General features: G+C 59.0%; 2 protein-coding genes across 2 annotated transcripts; both read right to left on the reverse strand.

The window, feature by feature from the left end:
• Nucleotides 1–222: 222 nt before the first annotated feature.
• Nucleotides 223–6054, reverse strand: TRIM35 (tripartite motif containing 35). The gene is made up of 7 exons (XM_082480655.1): nucleotides 5929–6054; nucleotides 4551–4998; nucleotides 3445–3540; nucleotides 2804–3034; nucleotides 2594–2616; nucleotides 1970–2091; nucleotides 223–958 (listed from the first exon to the last, which is right to left on the reverse strand). The coding sequence occupies exons 1-7, from the start codon at nucleotides 6009–6011 to the stop codon at nucleotides 393–395; spliced, it is 1569 nt and encodes a 522-aa protein (XP_082336781.1). The 5' UTR covers nucleotides 6012–6054; the 3' UTR covers nucleotides 223–392.
• Nucleotides 6055–7367: 1313 nt separating this feature from the next.
• Nucleotides 7368–21595, reverse strand: DRC1 (dynein regulatory complex subunit 1; the record flags this gene model as incomplete). Its single annotated transcript, XM_082481141.1, has 17 exons — nucleotides 7368–7531; nucleotides 7651–7753; nucleotides 7855–7998; nucleotides 8326–8516; nucleotides 8872–8958; nucleotides 9384–9473; nucleotides 10291–10463; nucleotides 10853–11082; nucleotides 11210–11344; nucleotides 11653–11792; nucleotides 14987–15109; nucleotides 15833–15919; nucleotides 16614–16751; nucleotides 17367–17550; nucleotides 19224–19336; nucleotides 19881–19971; nucleotides 21450–21595. The coding sequence occupies 17 exons, from the start codon at nucleotides 21593–21595 to the stop codon at nucleotides 7457–7459; spliced, it is 2250 nt and encodes a 749-aa protein (XP_082337267.1). The 3' UTR covers nucleotides 7368–7456.
• Nucleotides 21596–22150: the final 555 nt, after the last annotated feature.

Here is a 22150-nt window from a genome sequence, read left to right on the forward strand (position 1 = left end):
ATGTCACCGTCCCCTGCTTTACCCACCCCAGGGAGACATGGAGCTCTGCAAGCTGCAACACTTGGAGAAGGTTGGTAAAGCCCCAGGTGGTTTAATTTACTATTTACAGCCCCCCCGGCAGGGAGACACCTTCTGCCCGGGACCTTCTCAGCTTTGATCCATCACGGAGAGAGGCGGGAAAGGAGCGGAGGCGATTTAGGCAGAGAGGCGCAGAGCTGTACCAGAAAAGCAGAATGTTTATTAATGATTAAAAAAAAAAAAGAGGCAGTACATACATACATAATTTGTTTTTCCCCTTTTTTTTTTTTTAATTTCTCCTAAGGAAAGTTGGAAAAATCATCTGGAGAACTCCAAACGCAGTGGGAGGCCGTGGTGGCAGGAGACGGTGGCCGCTAGACGGGGACATCCTCGTGGACGCGGACCCGGAGGGGACAGATGCGGATCGCTTCGGGCAGCGCGCCCTCCGGCCTGCCCCCCACGTAAAAATAGGGGAAGACGGTGCCGCCGAATTTCTCGTGGAAGGTGTAGATGTGGGTCTTGCGGTCGGCGTCGTAGAAGGAGAGCTCCCCTTCGTTGCAGTCCAGCTCCACCCGGATCCGTTGCAGGTCGCCCACCACCGCCTCGGAACGCGCCGTGTTGGATGCTCGGCACGTCTCGCCGTCCTTCCCAGGTAGGCGGTAGATGTACCAGAAGCCGGAACGAGCGTCGTGGTGGAAGGTCCAGTGGGTGCCACCGCATGGCCGAGCCACCCCCACCCGCCAGTTTGTGATGCCGCCCAGGTCCACCTCCCAAGTGTGGAAGCCCGTGGAGAAGCCGTGGGAACCCAGGATGCAGGGGGCCGAGGTGAAGCGCTCGGGGTTCTCCACCAGTGGCTTGTAGCCCCCGTTGGTGACGCTGGTGAGGTCCTCAGACACCGAGAGCCAGCACCCCGCGGAGTTGGGGTCAAAGCTGAAGGGGACTGTGGTGGGGACATATGTGTTAGGAGCATGGCTTGGCGTGGGGATGAGCTCATGAGGGGACCACAGCCCTGCAAGTATCCATCCATCCATCCATCCATCCCTCCATCCCTAACCCAGCTCACCATGGAGAAATGCACTTTCCAGGGCTTCTCTTTTGGGGTGTAAGTGCCCCAGAGCACCCTATATGCTCTCCAACCCCCTTCCCCAGGGCCATCAGCCATGGGCATGGTTGCTCCACGCTCCTCTTCTCTCCAGCACCCACCGCCCCTGGACTGCCCCATGCAAAGGCTGCTTTAGCCACAGCATCACAGAGCGGTTTGGGTGGGAAGGGACCTTTAAAGGCCATCGAGTCCCACCCCCCTGCCCTGGGCAGGGACACCTCTCCCCAGCCCCGTCCAACCCGGCCTTGAGCACCTCCAGGGATGGGGCAGCCACAGCTTCTTGGGGCACCCTGCGCCAGGGGCTCACCGCCCCCACAGGGAAGAATTTCTTCCCATTATCTAATCCAAATCTCCCCTCTGACAGTGTCCAACCATTCCCCCTCGTGCCATGGCTCCCCTCCCTGACCCAGAGTCCCCCCCAGCACTCCTGGAGCCCCTTTAGGCACTGGAAGGGGCTCGGAGGTCTCTGCGGAGCCTTCTCCTCTCCAGGCTGACCCCCCCACCTCTCCCAGCCTGTCCTCCCAGCAGAGGGGCTCCAGCCCTCCCAGCATCTCCAGGGCCCCCTCTGGCCCCGCTCCACCAGCTCCATGTCTCTCCTGTGCTGAGGCCCCCGAGCTGGAGGCAGCACTGGGGGGGGTCCCCCAGAGCAGAGCAGAGCAGAGCGCAGCAGAGGGGCACAGCCCCCCCTGGCCCTGCTGGCCACGCTGCGGGGGATGCAGCCCGGGATGCCGGGGGCTCGCTGGGCTGCCAGCGCACGCTGCCGGCTCCTGGCCAGTTCTTCACCCCTTAAACCCTGGGACAACCACCCTTTGAGGGGGACCCACGTGCCCCCCAGGCCCAGCACCTCACCGACAGTGATGGTGTCCAGCATCTTCTTCCACACGTTGTACTGCAGCGAGCCCAGGTACTTGGCAACATCGAGGAGCATCCCCGAGGGCACAGCCTCCGGCTCCTCGGCCGTGCAGGCGATCCTAGGGCAGGGGCAGAGGACAGAGACGGGTCAAGGACGGAGGAAGGGACTGGGCTGGGTCTCCTGGCACCCTGTGTTTTGGCAGGGACTTCCCCACCGGCATCCCACATCTCCTCCTGGGCTTTGCCCCCACCCTGTTCTCACCCCAGGAGGGTCCCGAATCCCCCCAGCACCAAATCCCCCCAACCTCAGGGTTTTAGCGTTTCCCCCAAGACCTGCAATGCTGCTTTGTGTCTGCACGCGTGTCCCCCCACCCCCACCCCCCCAAATCTTGCCCGGAGGCACCCATGGGTGCTGCCATGCCTTGGGGACCCCCAACACCTTCTTCTGCCAGAGCAGCCGGATCCGGAGGGAGCATGTGGGTCCGGGAACTCGCTTGGGGCAGAGACCTCACTCTGCAGCCGGGCAGAACCCCTTCAGCCCCAGAGAGGGGGCGCAGGGGCTCAGCCACCCCGAGCACCCCGTGTCACCGGGCAGGGGACGTGGCGGGGACCGGGACTTACCTGCGCTTGCGGTTCTTGTGGCTCTGAAAGAGAAGGAGACACTGAGCATCAGGTCCCCGCTTGTAAGGGGCGGGGTGGGGCTGGCAAACCCCCAAAGCATCACCCAACATCCCCCCCCCCCCCCTCGCACCCCGGCGGGGGCAGGAGGGTGTCACAGCGAGGGTGACACCCCGCAGGGCACGGGGCAGCACCCTGGTGGGTGCTCTTTACCATGAGGAAGGTGTAGTCATCCTCCTTGAGGTCCGCCTGGAGCTGGAAGGCTTCGTTGAGCAGCGTCTGCCTCTCCTTCGCCAACCGCTTCATCTTGCCCTCGATGAGGCCGTGCTTGCGCCGCGTCTCCTCCTGCAGCCGCGCCAGCAGCGCCTTCTCCTCGCCCCGCAGAAACTCGTGCAGCTTCTCAAACTCCTTCCCGATCTGCTCCTCCAACCGCGCCGCTTCCACCTGCCCCATACGGGGACATCACCTCCATTCGGAGCCGGCAGATCCCCCTGGGCTCCCCCCCATCCTCCCCCTAAACTCTCCTCCGGAGCCCTCCGACCAGCTCCAGCGCTCAGCGACTCGCCGAGCTCCCCCGGGGACCACGCTGCCCTCCCAAAATCAACGTCCCGGCTGCCACAGCAGGCACAGCCCCATCACTCCGGACCCCAATTCCCCACCCGAGCCCTTCCTCCCCCCAGCATCGCTCCTCGCTCGGGGATGGAGCAGCCCAGGATGGGTGCAGCGCTCCACCCCAGCAGCATTCCTGCCCGGGGCGTGCGCACGCGTGTGCATACATGTCCACACGCGTGTGTGTCTGTGTGTGTGTGTCAGGACAGGGCCCGTCGCCTCCCTGCCAGGAAGGTACCGCGCACCTGGTTGTGTTTGGAAATGGACTCGTAGGAGCGATGCACGGCCCAGAAGTCCTTCGCCTTATCCCGCAGGGAGGTCTCCATGTTCTTCAGCTTGGCCTGCGGGGAGGAGACGCCTTCAGCACCCTCCCGAACCTACGCCCAGGGTTCCCGGCGCGGAAAGACAAGAGCCCCAAACCCAGTAGGACGAAGTTAAGGAGGATCCCTTGCTCAATCCACCCTTTCCCCTCCTACAGCCAAGCTCTGGGCTCGGGGCCGCACGAACACGTCGCCCCTATAAGCCGCGAGGCAGAGGAGCTTTGCTCCGCGGCGAACCCTCCCCCCCCCTCTTATTTTTAAGCCCTTTTACCGACGCACCGTCGAGTCCCCCGCCTGCCCGCCCAGCCCCGCACAACAGCAGCCCCACGGCCGCCCCGCGGCATTTGAAATCTGGCTCGTTCCCCGCGGGCTGAGTCAGGGCGGCAACGGCCGGCAAGCGCGGCGAGTCCTGGCGCCATGCCCGGCTGCCGGCCGGAGCCTGTCTCCTCTTCCTCCTCCTCCTTGCGCAGCCATGGCCCGTCCTGGCCCCCCACGGGGCTCAGGGCTGTCTCCCCAGCCCGCATCCCACATCCCTCCCCGGAATTGTGCAACCCCCATCCCAAACACGTTCCCAACCCCGAGGCGCTGCCGCAATAACCGGCTGTTGCAATCGCGGCCGCGGCCAAATCCAGCCCAGCGCGGCGGCGGAGGAGGAGCGAGCCGAGAAAACGCGGGGATGGGGCCAAACCCCTCGGAGCATCACCCCGCTCCCCTTTCCCGCGGGGCGAAGGGCCGTGCCCCAGGGGGACGGGGTGGCGCTGGGTAATTATTAGGCAGGGAGAGCGTCGGGCAGCGATGCGATGCGGCAGGGGCGCTCCCGTGGGGACCCAACCCTCGCATAGCGCGGCATCTCTCATCTCCCGACACGCCGGCGGGTACAACCACGCCGCGCGTGGGCCAAAGCCGTGCGTTGGCAAGTTTGCGGCAAGGGCGTGCGCGGGCTGCACCCCTCCAGATGCCGGGGTGCCTCTCCGGGTCATCTTTCCCGCCCCCCCCCCCCATTCCCCCGCTTTTCCCGGAGCATCCCTCACCCTGAAATCCGCCGCCACCTCCTGCACCAGCCGCATCTTGTGCCCTTCGTGCTGCTTGGAGCTCTGGCAGACGAAGCACGCCAGCTCCTTGTCCTCCAGGCAGAAGAGTTTGGCTTCTTCTTGGTGCAGGGGGCAGAGGGCGGCCCCCCGGCCCCGCAACTGTCCTTCCTCTTTGAGGATCATCTCCACCAGGTTGTTGAGGGTGTGGTTGACGCGAAGGTCGTCGAAGGAGGAGGTCTCCTTGCAGACGGGGCACACGTGGTGCCGGTGCTCCCAGGAACGGCTCACGCAGCCCTTGCAGAAGTTGTGGCCGCAGCAAAGCGTCACGGCTTCCCGGAAAGGCTCGTAGCAGATGGGACACAGCAGTTCTTCCTTGAAGGTGGCCGTGGAGGACGAGGCCAAGGCCACCGAGCTGCTGGCTGAGGGTCTGGCTTCCTTCTCCATGGCGCTGGGGAGGGACGGAGGGATGGAGGGATGGGGGGGGGGAGGCCGGAGCGGGGCTTTCCGGGAGTCCCGGCTGGAACAACAGCCCCGTTCCTGATGCAATCGGTTTCCTGCCGGTGACTCACCCCCGCAGCTCCCTCCCCGGGCGCTCACCCGCCTGAGTGACACCGTCCCGGGCCACTGGCAGCCGCCGAGGGCGGGAGGGCTCCGGCCACCGCGCCGGGATGCGGCGGGTCCGCGGGAAAAGGGGGGACGGGGGCGGCCGGACCCGGTGCGGGGCTTATCCTGGTCCCCGGATCCCCACCCCTGGAGCTCTCCCCCAGGACCCTTAACCCCCTGGTGCCGGGAGCGGGACCCCCCAGACCCCGGGGCAACCCCGGATCCCCACCCCCGGAGATGCTCCGGTGCCCGGACCCTCAGCCCCGGAGCAGCCCCGCTGCCCCAACCTCGGTGCTGCTCCGGTGTCCTGACCGGGACCACCACCTCCAGGGCTGCTCTGATGCCCGGACCCCCATCCCCGGTGCTCTCCCCACGTGCCCGGACCGGGACCCTCATCCCCTAGGACCGGGACCGGGACCCCCACCCTCGGGGATGCTCCGGTGCCCGGACCCCAGTCCACGGGGCAGCCCCGGTGCCCGTACCGCCATCCCCGGTGCTCTCTCCCGGGACCCTGATCCCCTGGTGCCGGGACTGGGACCCCCCCAGCCCGCGGGGCAGCCCCGGTCCCCCACTCCCGGGGATGTCCTGATGCCCGGACAGGGACCCCCAGCCCCGGGGCAGCCCCGGTGCTCTCCCCCGGTACCCAGACCGGGCCCCCCAGCCCCGGGGGTGCTCCGGTGCCCGGACCCCAGCCCACGGGGCAGCCCCGGTGTCCGAACCCCGGCGCCCGTGCATGGCGGGGGGTACCCCGGGGAGGTGTGTGGGGGGGTCCTACCTTGCCGAGGGCGAGAGGCAGCGCTTGCAGCGGCCCCTCCGCCGCGACGAGCGGAGGGGGGCGCGGGTGGGCGCCAGCGGCATCCCGAAGCCGGCGGGGCTCGTCCGGTGCTGGCGGCGGCGAGGGCGCCCGGAGGGGCGGAACGGGGCGGAGCGGGGGCGGGGGGGAGAGAGCGGTTTGCAGCCTCCGGGGAGGGCCCGGGCACGGCCCTCCCCATCCCCACCGCCCCCGCTCCGGAGGCTCTCCCGCCCCCCCCCCAGACTTCAGCCCTCCTCCTGCTGCTTGGGGGGCAACTTCACCGGTTCACGACCCACCACACACCGCTTGTCCCGTGTGGGGTGGGGGAGATTAGGGCTCTCCTGTCCCCCCCCCCCCCCCCGCAGGGCTGGGACTGCTGACATCCACTTGTTCATTTCCCTCTGTGATTACAGGAACTGGAGGCTGCTCGGTGCCGGGTTCCCAAACATCCCCTGACTCCAGGAGCTGGCGTCTCGGCAGTCCCGGGAGCCCGGGCAGAGCGAGCTGAGATGTGTTGGGCTTTGGGCGGTGTCTGCCGCTCCCCTGTCCCAGGCAGCCTGCCCATCCCTGCTCCAAAACCCTTTCCCTGCCTTCCACCCTCTCAATCTTGGGCCTTTGTGTTCGCCTTTCTGCCCCATGGATCCCACTGTAGCCCAAGGGTATGGCTAGCAAGCTGTCCCGCGGGATCACCAGCCCTCGACGCTGGCCGGAGCCCCTGATGGGGACCGGGAGAAAAGTGAAAAGTATTCAAGGGTACCGATACCCATTGAGCAAAAAAAAAAAAAAAAAAGGTGTTATTCTGCTCCGGTATGAGAAACTGCTCGTGCTGCGTTAGCTTTAGGCAGGGGAGTCAAGGCTAAAGATAAAGCTGGCCAGGAAGCCTGGACTGGGAATGAGATATAACTGGTGTGAACCAGAGGGGTGGAAGGGAGTCACGGATGCGACGTGGCCCTCCTGGAGACAACTCTGCCAGTAGCACCACTTTGGGCTGATATTGGCTCGGAAATGCACAATTTAGGTACAGATTTAGCATCAATGGGACTGATGAGGGAAAAGTAATTGGGTGTGGGTTGTTTGGGAGATACCCAGTGGGGAGAAAAGGGGTTGGGGCAGCAAAGGGAAAAGGGGGAATAAGGTGTAAAATCAGCTAAAGAAGGGTGGGCTCTCTTGAAGCCAGGATGCGCAGGGACAGTGAAAACGTTGAGCTGCGGGAGGTGAAGGCTTCTGCCCAGCTTTGGCTCCACAGAGGGAACGGAGGACACAGACCACACAGCTTTGCAGCATGAGGGGGGAAACGCTTCCCCACAGCACCGTGAGTCCCTGCTTTGGGGTGGGATGCTTGGCTGAGGCTCCCCAACATCTTCGGAGGCGAGAGGTGCGCTCCTTGCAGGTCACACGCACTCTCCCAGCTCAGGTTTAGGAAGGGTTTATTAGTCCCTGCCAGGATGTCCTGGCTCCAGCCACAGCTTCAGCTCGGGACAGAGAAAAGCCGTGCCCTGGCCCTGGGCACTCACTGCGTTTCCCCGGGGCAGGACAGGTTCAGGTCCATCCAATGCGTGGGAGGGCAGAGCAGCTTGCTGTTCACCTGCGGGGAGAAGCACCCTGAGCCCGACAGCGATGGGCTCCCCTGTGTTTGGGACCTCTGCATCGGGCCCGTGGGGTGGGGTGTCCCCAGGCTGCAGGGGAGGAGGATGCCACACTCACCCCAGAGCTGACGTACTCCTTCAGCAGCAGGTACAGCTCCGAGTTCTGCTGCCGCAGGATGGCTGCTTCGGCCAGCAGGCTGGCCCTCCGCGTGAGGACCTCGCTGGGCAAAAAAGGGGAGAGGGTTGACACGGTTAGCAGGTGCCAGCCCCGCTGCGGTCCCCCCAGCCTGCCCTGTCCCCAGCAGCGCTGCCAGGCACTCACTAATATTCCTCCAGTGCCACTGCCAGCGCGTCCCACAGCTTCAGCGTTGGCTCAGGGATAACGTGCGCCAGGGCTTCCCAGTACTCCCCGTCCTCTGAGCTGTCCCGTACCTGTAGCACCTCCTTTGCTGATCCGTCCTTCTCCCTGGGGGACAGAGAACAAAGCCCTGGGGCTCAGCTCTTCATGGGTGAGGAACATCCCCGTACCCAGCTCAGCCACACTGAGCACCAGCACGGAATCACAGAATAGCAGGGGTTGGAAGGGACCTTCTGAGATCATCTAGTCCAACCCCACCATCACACGAATGAGATCACACGGGCTGATGGTCATCTCCTGCCTTGTTGTCCCCAGCCATCCCTCACTCAGGCATTGTCTGTACCCCCTTGCCCTGGTGGGACCCCCATAGCCCCCTCTGTGCCCCAGACTGGCTCCCCCCCAGTGACAACAGCCCTGCTCTGCCCCTACTCCTACCTCAGCTTGTCAAAATCCCGCACAAACACTTTCAGGATCTTTAGGACATCATCAGCGTGGATGTACACAGATGAAAGGGAGCCCAGAGAGCTCCGAGGGGATTTGAGCTCATCTCTCTGGGCACCGGATCCACCGTCCTCTTTGTCCTCAGCCGGATCCGTGACATCTTCTCCACCTGGGCTGCCCCGGCTCTGGAGGGAAGGCCAGCAAGCTGGGCACTGTGTCTCCCACCACCTCCTCCTCCCCAAGAGCCACCTTCCCCCTTGGACGCTTCCAGCTGCCCGCAGCCTTCTCCCTTGGCAAATTTAGGGACCGGAGGCAAAAATTCATGTGCAGGAGGCTCTGTTCAGCCACGGCAGAAGAAGATTACAACCCCTCAGCCCCGGCATCTTCACCTTCCTTATCCGGTCACAGGGAAACATTTCAGGGTCAACACGCTGGTCCCCCTCTCTGCCTTCCCTGGGTGTTCAGGAGATGTTCTGCTCCCCCTTCCCTGGTCCCCTGGCTCTGCTGGACCCTCCCCACTGCTGTCCCTGGTGGTCCCACCTGGCTGACAGCCACCTCCTGGGCTTTGTACTTCAGGAAAAAATCCACCAGCTGGTACAGGTCATCCTCGCTGTCGATCTCGAGGGCCTGGAGAGTAGAGGAACCAGGTTAGCGTCCCTCAGAGACATCACGGGAGGAGCAGCAAAAAGAAGAGCGTTTCCCAGGAGCAGAGAGTGCCCCTTTGGCAATGCCACACAAGGTGGGAGCAGGTGGTAGGAAGTGGCGAGTGTGGGACAGCTGGGGGTATCTGTGGATGGGAGAGTCTGAGAACAGGCTGGGGAGGTCCTGGAGATATTTAATTCCTCAGCAGGACGTCCTTGAGCTGAGAAGCGTCTGACCACAGTGCTTCACACCCTCTCAAAGTGTTCTTCTCTCCTTGCTGCCCCACAGTCACCCCAGCCGCACCTCCCTGGGGTACCTCAGTCCTGCGCCACGCAGACACGGAGCAGAGAGCTTTCCCCGGTGACCGCCAACCTTGCCGGCAGCCCCCGACGGGCCAAGCCACAACTTACCGCAAAGATGGAGTCGAGCTTCATGAGGGTGCGCTCGTGCCTCCCCAGCGCCTGCAGGGGCCTCAGCAGCTTGCTCTCAATGAGGAAACCCTTGGGAGACAAGCAGAGAAGAAGGTGCAGAGAAATTGATGGGATGGTAGGAAGAATTTCTTTAGATTGGGTATTAGGAAGAATTTCTTTACTGAAAGGGTCATCAGGCACTGGAATGCGTTACCCAGGGCTGTGGTGGAGTCCCCATCCCTGGACGGCTTTGAGGGTCATGTAGATATAGTGCTCAGGGGTGGGCTTGGCAGTTTTAGGTTGATGATTGGACTAGATGATCTTACAGGTCTTTTCCAATCCAGGATATTCTGTGATTCTGTGAAATAGCGTCCCCCAGAAGCCAGTCCATGCCATGCTACGGCCGTGCCACCCTGTGATGGCAGGCTGAGCGGGGAGGGTGGGCAGTGGCCGGGCAGAGTGAGGCTGGCAGGGCCAGGGGGCTCTGGACCAGCCACCCAGCAGACAGGGAAGATAAGAGTCACCAGCACGGTGATGCCAAAAAGACCTCATGATCTGAAGCTCTTGCTGACCATGCCCAGAGACAGGGAACAGCCTGGAGCATCAGATGCAGCAGGTTTGCCTGTGCTTAATTCTGGTCTGGGGAGCTGTGGATTTTGGCAACTGCACCCACCAATACCTTTTATTAGCATCATATACATGTGCCACACAGTGGAAAGACCTGGAGATCCTCTCCCGGCCCCTGGGACAGCTCTCTGACAACAGGCTGCCTGGCACAGCAAGGCAGTGCCATGCAGAAGCCTTCACCCCAAGACATGGAGCTTTGAAGAGATCCACTACAGGCTGGGGCAAACAGGAGACAGCATGCCTGCTCCCTGATCAAGACACGTGCTACATCATCACGCACCGACTCGTCGCTCACAAGCTCCAGGATCCTCTTGGCAGTCTTCTTGGAGATATTTCGCAGAGGTGGGACTCTGTCATCAACCTTCACTGTGTTTTCTTTTCCTCCTTCTACACTGCCCGCTTCTTCCTTCTCCTTCTCTCTCCCTTCCTCCTCCTGTCCTCCAGAGCTGCTCTCTGAAACACAGAGAAAGAAGGCTGAGCAAAAGCCTTTGTGCTTTGACTGTGTTCTCCAGGCTCTGCTCTCCCATCACATCACTGCAGGAGTCACCAGGGAAATCACGATTGTTCCCTGCGACCTGGAAAGTCACCCGAAGACCTTGTGACACGAGCTGGCTCTTGGTCTGGAACTGGGAGCACTGGGCAAAGTACAGCGCAAAGATCCCCAGGCTGACTCGGCATGATCCAGCTCAGGGCTGGGGACAGCCCCTGCCTGGGCTCACAATGTCACCCCCATAAGATCCCACTTTGCAATGGCAAGGACCGGAGTGACAGTAGGGGCTGTCAGGGAGGAAGGTGAGGGTCTCCTAGTGCCACAAGGGTGACAAGGGCACTGTGCAGCCCACCTGTCAGGACCTCTGCAGCCAGCTTGGTCGCCATCCTCTTCGCTCTGTAATGCCCGAGGGGGCCGATGTTATTCAGGAACCAGTAACGAGGCTCTTCCCAGGGCAGCCCCAGTTGCTGGGTGTGAATGATGCGATCTGCATTGAGGGCTTTCCGCATCAGCCCTTTGGCTTCCTCCTCATTCATAAGCCAGACCTCTGTGAACTTCTCAGCGTCGCTGACAGCAAAGTGCCTGTGCAGAATGGAGACGGCCCGTGGAAGGAGGCTCCGTGCCCCAAAACGACAAGTCAGCTCCCCCTGCACCTCACTTAGGTGCTCCGAGGCCTCGTCATGGGGTGGATGCCCGCGCACAGCCCCACCTCATGCTCCTCTGCACCTCCTTGCACTGCCCCGTGATGCGCTCGCAGTCGGCTGCCAGGCTCTGGTTCTCCTCTCTGAACTGCTTCTCTTGTTTGGAGAGTTTTGTTCTCAGGTTATTGAGCAAGCTGTGGAGCCTGGGGAGGGACAGCAAAGCGGAGCATCCCTGAAGAGGCACCTTCGGGCGTACCCAGCTTGTAGGAAGACGCTGGGACTTGGGGCTGCTTATCTACTAGTGACCATGCAATGCCAAGGCCTGCCTGACGCGGATGCAGCTGGCATGAAGTGCTCTTGGGGATGGCCCTGCCCTGTGCTAACCCCAGCCCAGGGACGGGTTGGGACACAGCTTGTTGGCCCGTGCTAGGTGATGGGCTCCACAAAAAAATGGCATATGGGAGGTGATGGCAGGTAAGGCAGAGCCCATCTTCCAGGGATGCATTTTTACCGGTTGAGCTTCCTCCTCTGCTGGGATCTGATGATGGTGTTCTCCTCGTCCTGCTTCTTAAGCACCTGAAGGCTGTACTCCAGCTTCTCCTGGTTCAGCTGATAGATGGCTTTCAACTGCTGGAGCTGCCTCTCCAGATTCTGGCATTTTGAAAAACACAAAAACAAGCCGTGCCATGAGCAAAGGCCCCACTGAAGCCTGGATCCTACTGATCCTGCATCTCCAAACCCCATCTTCCCATGCACATCTCTCCAGCTAAGCCCCAGCCGCATGGTATCACTCATGGGTGAGTGATGGAGAGGCTGGTTGGCCATAAGTACATGCTACGGGGCCATGTCTGGGGAAGGGTGAGCAGGCTGAAGTTGTACTCTACTTTCACTCAGTGGGGCACTAATTTGGGTTTCTCTCCTCAACCTAGCTGCTGATTTTCACTTCAGTATTAGGAATTGCATCTCTCTGAATTAACCAAGAGGCTCAGGAGTTACTTGGCAAGCTGGAGGAAGGGAGGGAGGACACACAGGAGCGACCGCACAAACTCCAGGTCTAAAGGAAACCAGAACAAAACAAATAACTGAACCATTTGTAACAGCAGCATCTCACTGCATAGCCTGGGGGACAGGAGAGAGGCGGTGAGTTCTTCCCTTTGTCCCACAGCTGCAATGGAGGAGACGTCTGCAATGGAGACATCTCTCTCAGCTTCCCAGTGTCCCATTTGCTCGACAGCAGATGGAAAGGAAGAGCCGCTTCCCGGGCTGATTGCCCCAGTCTCCTGCGGCTGCTGCTCTGGGCTGGGAGGCATCACACCCTACCGATGAGCTGCTCTCTGTCAGCCCTACAGCTCATTTGGAAATGAGCTCAGGGGTGGACAGTGGCATGGAAACTCCGGGAGCAGGTAGCATGACTGCATGGAGGGGTGAGAGGTGGTGTCTGGGCCTGGCATGGTTTTTCATGTGCAAAATGAGGCAGAAATCTGATACTGAAAAAAAATCTCATAGTACAGTGCTTTACTGGGGAGGCCGATAAAGATTTCTTCCACAATAGGAAGTGATTGGAATTAAGCTGCTGCATGGCCCCAAATTACAGCATCAGCTACAGGCTCAACAGAGAGACCCCGTGGAGTCTCCATCGGGGGATGAGGCTTGCTCTCGGCTCAGGGGGATCTCAGGGGGCAGGTAAAGAGTCCCAAGCTGTAGGCTAGAAGCCGGGAAGATGAGGGTACCCAGGTTAGCAGGCTCAGAGCTCTTCTGGGTAGCCCTACGTACAACAGGGAGTGTACAACCAACCTGGGAAGACACCCAGAAGCAGACCCACCCAGCTAGGATCAAAGCTTGACTGAAAAAAAGGTGGAAGTAAATCCCAGAGGGGCCAAGGGACCTTCTCCTTACAGCAGATGGAGGAAAGCCATGGGCCAACCCCCATATTTAAAATGCCAATTCCCATCTAGTCAAACTGGGGAGTATTCAATAACCCCCAAACCATAGACTTCATCTTTAGGTCTTGGCTAAGATCCTGAGATACCTCAGGATGATGATATCACAGCTTAATCAGGAAAATAGTCTCTTTTCTTATTCTCCCTGAACTGGAAGTGTGAAGTCTGTGCTTTACAGAGTTACACAACTGCAGTGCTAAAGGGAAGCAGGAAGACATCTAGCTCATCCACCCCGCCGAGGGAACAACTTCACCAAATCAGCCCCAGCAGAAGCTGATTTACGTTATTCTTAAAATCCCGAGTCGAAGAGCAGCAAACCCAGGGCACAGTCACTCTAGCTAACCATCAAGCAAGTCCTTGCCATTTCCAGGCTTTCCTAGCTTGAAATTTCAACCCTAAATCTGAATGCAAATTTAAATCTTCTCTACCAAAACTCAACCTCATGATTTTTTCTTGTATCTACAGTGGACACAGAGAAGTTATTCTCCATCACACAGAACTGCATATTTGTAGACTTATCACTTTCCTCCAGAAATCTCTTCCCTGATCTAAGCAGTCCCAGCCCTTCACCCTTTTCTTACGGGTCATTTGTCTACTTGGTCTGCTCTAGACTGGCTCCCCTGTTCCCAAGCGTGATGCCAAACCTGGACAAGGACATGTAGGTATAAAGTAGAGAGGAATAATTACCTCCCCTGCCTTATATATAAACCCTCCCACAACTACAGCTAAAGGCAGCAGGTGCATTTTTACAACAGCCCCACACTGCTGCCTGTGAACCTGGATCTCCAGCGTGCTGCTGCTTCCCTCCCCTAATGGCTCAGAGGCATCTGCAAACATTACACGCACGTGTCACCTTCCAGGTTATCAATATGAAGATGAAGAAACCGCAGAGTCAGCACTGCCCTCCCTGGACTTGCCCTTTCAGGCTGACAGGGACCTTGCAACAGTAATATTTCACCTGAAGTTGTGCAAAACCTTCTAGACATTGGCCCTAGCCCGTATTTCACTGGGCCTCCTAGGGACTCCCTAAAGGACATCCCATGGGACAAACAATAAGCTTCTCTAATGTCCTAAGGCAACGTGTCCCATTTCTACTGTGCAGCCCAGGAAGCAACACACGACAACTAGCAGGGAAGGTATCAGCTGAGTAGAGGATGATGAATGATTTGGGGCTAAACCAAACCTAACAGCCTTAACACCAACGCTGGGGCTGACGCCGTCCAGTGGACCAGCAGGATCGCAGAGAGCAACAGATGCACTGCTTTGCTGACACCGCTGCTCGCAGAGAATGCAGTGGATTAAAAGGTATCTGTATCTCGAGGAAGACACGGCTACAAGGTTGGGATCCGCAGTGAGAGCCAGCGGTGTGCCAGGGCTGTGCTCTCCACTGCATTCCCTCCTACCTTAGTAAGGGCAAACAAATGATAGTTCTCACACCAAGTGGACTTTAAGGGCATTAGAGAAATTTTGGCTCTATAGACAGATGCCAAGAGGAAAAAGCTCACGCCTCCAAGGCCAAGACCCTGCCAAAGGAGGAAATTGGACTGGTCTGAAATGATCTGGTGCCAGGACACTCCCACTATTCAATCTTTCTAGCAATCATGATGGCAGTAGAAAACTCCTCGACCTTCCCAGGTGCTTCATGCATACTAGAGCTACAGTTCATGTGCTACAGACCTCTGAGAGCCAAGGGCAGATGGACACTGCGGTGTAGGACCTATGGAGAGGAGAGGACAACAGCTCTCTCCCCCTGTTGACATGGGGCTGGACTGTGCATGGTGAAGAACTGAGGGGACCAGTTACCAACTGCAGCTTTCACACCGTCTAGCTGCCCCACAAACAGAAAAGCTCAGGGAGATCTGATCCACTGCCTCCCCGCATGGCACACACAGGCCTTTTCTGTACCTGCACATCATTCTCCAGCTGTATCTTCATGCTGTTATACTCCTCCTCATCCTGCACCCGCAGCTGATTCAGCTGTTTCTCAAACTCTTCCACCTTCCTCATACGGGCACGCAGGTATTCCAGCTACAGGGAAAAGAAGAACCTCATCCATCAATGGCCACAGCTTCCTCCCGCAATCACAGCTCCTTCGGCCAGCCCAAAACAAGGCCCTGCAGAGCAGGCTGGAAAACTGCCCCTCTGCCCCCCACACTCCTGAGGAACCAGCGGCCTTCGTGCACATGTGTATTTCGAGGCAGCCCAGTGCTGGAAGCAGCACCGGTCCTGGCAGCCTTTGGCTCCTCATGACAAGAAAGACGTTGAGGCGCTGGAGCGTGTCCAGAGAAGGGCAGCGGAGCTGTGAGGGGTCTGGAGCACACGTCTGGTGAGGGGCGGCTGAGGGCCCTGGGGCTGTTCAGCCTGGAGGAGAGGAGGCTGAGGGGAGACCTTCTCGCTCTCTACAGCGCCCTGAAAGGAGGGGGTAGCAAGGGGGGAGCGGTGGTCTCTGCTCCCCAGGAACAGGCGATACAACAAGAGGAAATGGCATCAAGTTGCACCAGGGGAGGTTTAGGATGGATCTTAGGAGAAATTTCTTCAGGGAAAGGGTTGTCAAGTATTGGAAAAGGCTGCCCAGGGCCAGTGGTGGAGTTCCCATCTGTGAAGGTGTTTAAAAGATGCATAGACGTGGTGCTGAGAGACATGGGTCAGTGGTAGGCTCGGCAGTGTTACATTAATGGTTGGACTCAATGATCTTAAGGGTCTATTCCAACCTAAATGATTCTATGATTCTAAATCTCACATGGACCTTACCTCCTGTGTGTTGTGGGCCTGAATGGCTTCCTCCCACTTCTTCCTGTTGTTGTCCAGCAGTTCTCGCCGTTCAAGCTCAAAAGCTTTCTGTGAAGGAGACAGAGCCCTTCACCATCAGGTTGGCACCACTTGTTGCCAACCTCAGACTAGTCCAGGCCAGCAGCCTCCAGGAGGGGATTGGCTGCAGACTGGTGCCACCATCCGATGAACACACAGTGGCGTGATCTCTCCTCTCCATGCCAGGACCCCACTGGCATAGATCTCACGCTGTGACCCCACGGTGACCGCTGCTATCAGCCACCTGGAGCTGGGAGGGATGCTCTTGGTGGTGGGTAGCTCTGCGAGTTCACTGGAAATCATTGCTTGATGATTAACCGTGGAGCTTGGTCAGACAGCCACCTGACAACAAATGCAGGTTTGATCCACGAGGTGGGACTTTGTGGTCTGCAGAAGGCAAGGCTAAAGAACTATAACGGTCCTTTCTGGCTTTTAGGGACATAAATAATCAGCCATCAAACAGCAACAGCTTTCACGTGCCACCGAGTTGCTCTGCACTGAACCACAATCATTCACAGCATGGTATAAAACAGCCCCTCAGCACCATTCATGCTTGTGCTCAACCAGATTTCAGCCTCATTCATCACGAAACCAGCCCTGCTGCTCTGGACAGTAGTCAACAAGGCAGTGCAATGAGCCTGATGCCTTTTTGCAATAAATATGGAGAAGCAAAAGGCTACAGGTTTTCTCATTGGACTTTTCCTCCACCATAAGAACTGGCTACCTCAATCTGCAGGAGTTTGTGACGGTAAGTTTTCAGCATGAGCCTGACATGCTCCTCCATTCTCTCCAAAAGCAGGTGGATATCATCTGACTGCTTCTTAATGGCCTGCACGTACTGCTCGTCTTTGTTTTTCAGTTCCTGGAGGAGGAGAGCAGATGCTGAAATCAGAGAGAAATATTTGACCAGGAATTCTCAGGCACTAACTGAGAGGATAAGACCCAGATTCTGCCTTTTCCAACAGAGAAGAGGTGATGAGAGCAAAGAGCCAGAGAGTCAAGAGGTAGTTAGGAGGGAAGGTGAGAAGAGAGACAGATCATCGCTGCCAAAAGGCCCAGGTGAGATGGAGAGGGAGGTGACATGCCTGCAGACACAACACTCCTTCTCTGGAGGCCAGGGAACCTGCTGTGGGGAAGGCTTTCTTCCCTCTACAAAAACACTCCTCATCTCTGCTCATCTGCCCTTTTTTTACTGTGCAATCTGGGAATTGCCAGTCTATCTTATTGCTACCAGTGTCCTGTGTGTCTGTTCTCGTGCAGTGAACGGTGTCAGGGCACTCAATCTCATTGTCCCCATTGGGACACTGGCACCGCAGGTGCTGGCACAGTTTTGACCTGGACCAGCTGACACTAAACAGATCCCTGCCACGTACTGGTAGATTGAAGAGCCAGACAAGGATGGCTGTTGCCTTAGAACAGCATCCTCCAGTGCCTGAACCCCCCCATCCTTCCCAGTTGTCCCTGGTCCTCGTGCTACCTGCTGCAGGTCACCGATGAGCTTGTTCTTCTCCTCCAGAAGCAGCGCGCACTGCTGCTGCTGCTGGTTAAGCAGCTGCCACAGCTCCTGCGGGATCATCATCTCCTTGGCCAAGGCCCACTTAGAGGTGATCTCCTCGAACTTGTATGTGCTCAACTTGGCTTCATTCTCCAGCTTCTCCACTCTGCAGGCAGAAAGGAGCACACGGCAACCGGGGAGCTGGGGCAGGGCAGTGAGTACTTCAAACATGGTTCAGTGGCCCATGGCCCAGGAGCACTTTCCTGTATAACCCAGTTTGAATTCTGAGTGGCATCAAGATATCAGTGGAGCAGCAGCTTTCCTGCAAGCGCTTGTCAGAGCATCGGGCAAGGGCAGAGCTGGCATCCGGCAGGCCCTTCCCTTCAGACAGCCATTCCCCAGCTCTGCCCTTGCCCGGTGCTCTAACAACCGCAGACCTGGAGAAGAAAAGACTAAAGAGCTCAGCTCAAGCCGCAATCGCCTTTGCAAGGAGCACTAGTTTTTCTGCCAAGAGAGCTGTCTCTGGGCAAGAGGTGACGGAGAAGCAGTGCCAAACAGCCTCCTGGCTATATCTAGACTTGGGAGTCAAACTGTCCAGATGCTATACTCCAGCTAAAGCCAAATGGCACCGAACATCCCACATCCATATTACAAAACTCCTTCCTCTTCCAAACAGAGGTACCATCCAACATGCTCTTGGCTCAGGCTGAACAGCAGCCACCACCTTTGTCACCCCCAAACCTGCTCTATGGGAAGTTCCTGAACACGGCACCTGGTTCCTTCATGAGAGTTCCACTGGGGATCCCACTGAGCGAGTGACACACATCCTGCTACAGCCAGCCTCCCATAAACTGTTCCTACAGTGCCCTCCAAAGGCAGTAGGAGCAAGGACTTGGTGTTTCCTAGCTGATCTCCCGGTCCTGGGGACAGGGCTGAACGAGCCAGTCCCTTGGAGACCGCCCAGCTTCTCTGGTGGAGCAGGACAGGTTTGCCCAGGAAGGCACCCAGAGAGGATCAGAGAATAATCAAGGCTGGAAGGGCTTCGGGAAATCACTGACTCCTGGGTCACAGCAGGATTAACTTCAATGTCAGAGTAGGTTGTGCAGGTTGTGTCCAGGCATGTGCTGAGTATCTCCAAGGAGGAAGATCTCTACAACATCAGGGTCCCCTGATTCAGCATCTGACCACTCTCACTGACAAGACCTTAATATCCAATTTCTCAAATTAGCACCTCCTCACATTCTTCCCACTCCTCACACACAGCCTGAGGTTGCTGTCCCGGCACATTTTCATGGGATGGCCAATAATTACCCCTATCTCCATGACTGGAGGGCAACCTCTGGAAACAGGCCATTTAATGAGCCACCTCTTAGCACAAGGCGGCACGTTCTCCACCACGGTGTCACCTCCAGGCTCAGAAGGGCTGCTTGGCAAGCCAGACGTGAGGGCAGCTGTGCCTACGCTTCTGGAGCAAGGAGACCACAAGTATACATGGTACAGGCTCATGGTGAAAAGCTGAGAACCAGCTGTGTTTCTCACACTCTGGAGCTGAAGATGTGATGGATCTGGAGGAGATCGGTAACCAGAAAATCCGTGGTACTGCAGTGCCACTTGGGGAAGCCAACGGCCTTGACCTGCAGAGCTCTGCAAAGATCCAGCTGTGGCAGGTTGGACCTGGAGGCTCTTTGTGTGCCTAAATTTTCCTTTTGAATATAAATTCAGTGTTGCCCTAATTGCTAAGCGTTCCCAGATTACCAGGGTTAGGATGTCCTCAGAAGGATGCACCATCATCTGCAGTGCTCCTTCCCAGCAGCGCAGACCCACTGCACAGTCTCTTACCTCTGCAGCTTCAGCTCTGCCTCCTCTGCCCTCCTCTGCGTTTCCCTCAAGTCAGCAGCCACCTGGATATTTGTCACCATCTGCATGCCATCAAAAAGCAGCTTGGCCAGCCTCTGTGAAGTAGGTGGTACACATCTCACCCAGAGACCTGAGCTCTGGAGGAAGGGATATCAAAGGAACTCTTGCTATGCCTGTCCAGAGCCTGGCTCCTATGCCCATGCCTGCGTGGACCCATAAGCCCCGTCTTCCCTATGGCAGGGTTTGATGAGCACGGCAAGGACCTCAATGCACCCATGGGTCCTCCCTCTCCTGAAAAGCCCTGCAGGCCACCAGCACCAGCAGGAACATACTTAGAGCCCCTTCTTGTTTTGCTTCCCCTGTGTGTGTGTGTGGGGCTAGGCACAGCGGGGTTTGGGTTAGGATGGAAAACATCAGTCCTAGATCCTTCCAATCTATGGGCTGTTTGTCATAGGGAAATCATATCCCCAGGATCCAGCCCAAAAATCACCCTCCATGCAGTCCTGAGTTTCTGTCCCTCCCTCTTCTCACATAAATGCTGCTGTGTGACACTAGGCACCGCACAAAGCTAAAGGGAGGGTAAAGCCAAATGTCTAGAGGTCAGGGACCTGAGAGGACCTTCCTGTCCTACTGCCGCACCTGCCTGCTCTTCTCAATCTCCTTATGGCTCCTTCTCTGCTCTTCCTCCTCCTCAGCCACCTTTGGCTCCGCATCTTCTCCAAGGGCCTCCCTGGGCAGAAAAGGGGAAAAGACAGAACATTTCACACCACACCATCTTCCTAATGCTCGGAGATTGCCTTGAATCTGGAATCCCCATCCAAAACTGTGTGGTTCAGTACTTTGCTCGCTCTCTTTCCCTTGGCAGGTTTAGTCCCAGGCCAGGAGGTCCCCAGAGATGCATAAAAGAGGCATAAAAAGGTGGGATAGCCTCCCCGAGGGAAAATGGGGTCCAGGCTTCCCTTTCTGGAGCTGGGAATGCAGCCCAGGGCTGGGGGGCTCAGCCCCTGCTTGCTTCCCAGAGGGAGGAGGGCAGAGGCTGTCCAGGGGCTGCCCTTAGGTGGCTGTGGGGGACCTTTGCTCAGCCACGAAGACAGCCAGCTTCCATCTGGAGCCATTTCAGGGTTGGCACCAAACCCGTGCTCGTTCCTTGGGATCAATCCAACCTAAAGGGAGAGCTCTGGGATCAGGAAGGGGAAAACAATCCCGTTGGGGTCAACGTTAGCGACCCAGGCACAGTTTGGTAAAAGGGTCCACAGTCGCCTTGTTGTGGTTTACCCTCATTTTGGGGAGGAGATGGTGGTTACTGCCCTGGTTTTCCCCAGGCTGGGGGAAGATGGGGACCATAAGCCAGCCTCAGCTCAGGAGAGGGTGGCAGGGTACTGTCACTTCACAGTCTGATCTCACCCAGCCTGGAGGGACAGCAAAGGCTTAGGAGAGGACTCCTTCTGGTTTGGGGAAAGGTATGTCCCATTGCTGGTGAGTCTCAGGTTTGGGAACATCAGCCTGATCCAGAAGGCCACTGGACTGCTGCTGATTTTGTCCAGGGGGGCAGAGGATCCATGGCAGGGGAATATTTGGGGGAAGGGGGTATTGCTGCCCCAGCACTGGGCTGGAGACAGGACAGGGATGTCCTTGGTTTTGGGCTGAACTGGGATTGGGAGGGGTGGTCCCTGACCTCCTGCCATTTGGCAAGGAGCGAGGAATGTCTCGGACTGGTTCGGGATGCAGGGTGGTCCCTGACCCGAGGCCAGTTTGGGGAGAGGTGCTGAGTCCCGTGAAGGCTGGCACGGCCACGCCAGGTCCCTGCCCCCTGCCGGCTCATGCTAGGGGTCCTGGCCCCAGTGCCACTGTGGGGCAGGGGGTGTTCTGAGCCCCGGGGACAGTCTCTGAGCCTGTGCTCCTCCTGGGGATGGGGGGGGGGGTGTGTGTGGGGGTGTGTGTCAGCGCTGGGTGCCGGTTTGGGGAGAGGGACCTGGCACTGGTTTGGGGCTGGGGGCATCAACCCCAGCGCCAGTTTGGGGGAGAGGAGCTCAGCTGCGCCCAGCCATGGGGAGAAGGTGTGGGACTCGGTGCCGGTTCGGGGCAGGGAGGGGGCTGGAACCGGCTCGGATCTGGGGGGGGGGGGGGCGGGGCGGGGCGGGTGGCAGTGCAGGCCGCCGCCACCGGGGCGGGGGGGGACAAGGGGGAAAGACGAGCCCCGTTTCTCACCGGCGCTTGGCATCGAGGCGGGCGGCGACACGACGCCGGCGAGCGGCGATACGCTCCTCGGGGCCGGGGCCGGGGCCGGTGTCGCTGAGAGCCGGGGCCGGAGCCCGCCATCCCGCCGCCGCCTCCGCGCCCGCTCCCCGCCTCATGCGGCGCCGTCCCGCTCGCAGCGGCAGCTACCGCGCATGCGCGCCGCGCCCGGAGCGTCCCGCCGTCGCCCGGCAACGGCCGTACTGCGCGTGCGCTCGGCGCTTTCCTGCCTCCTGGCGGCGGCCGTTGCTGCGCGTGCGCCGGGCGGCGGTTGGGCTGAGGCTGAGGCGGCGGCGGGGGGGGAAGCGGGGCTGTGGGGACGCGGTGGCGCCGCCGCGGGCAGTCCGTTCCCGCGCTTGGCCCACCTTTCCCTGAAGGCATTTCTCCTAAGATCCATCCTGAACCTCCCCCGGCGCTACTTGAGGCCGTTTCCTCTTGTCCCATCGCCTGTTCCTGGGAAGCAGAGACCGCTCCCCCCCCCCCCCCCCCCCCCCCTCGCTCCCCCCTCCTTTCAGGGCGCTGCAGAGAGCGAGAAGGTCTCCCCTCAGCCTCCTCCAGGCTGAACACCCCCAGGGCCCTCAGCCGCTCCTCACCAGACGTGTGCTCCAGACCCCTCACAGCTCCGCTGCCCTTCTCTGGACACACTGGAGCGCCTCAATGTTTTGTGCTGAGGG

This window comes from Vanellus vanellus (genome assembly GCF_965231255.1).
Source record: "Vanellus vanellus genome assembly, chromosome: 3".
In the NCBI taxonomy this organism is placed as follows: domain Eukaryota; kingdom Metazoa; phylum Chordata; class Aves; order Charadriiformes; family Charadriidae; genus Vanellus; species Vanellus vanellus.

Excerpts from the sequence above, each read along its gene's own strand:
- TRIM35 (XM_082480655.1), bottom strand. The coding sequence starts at position 6,011 with ATGCCGCTGGCGCCCACCCGCGCCCCCCTCCGCTCGTCGCGGCGGAGG. Across the intron at positions 2,617-2,803 it reads ATGACTACACCTTCCTCATG|AGCCACAAGAACCGCAAGCG; the intron begins GTAAAGAGCACC and ends CTTCTCTTTCAG. Across the intron at positions 2,092-2,593 it reads CACAAGAACCGCAAGCGCAG|GATCGCCTGCACGGCCGAGG; the intron begins GTAAGTCCCGGT and ends CCCCTGCCCTAG.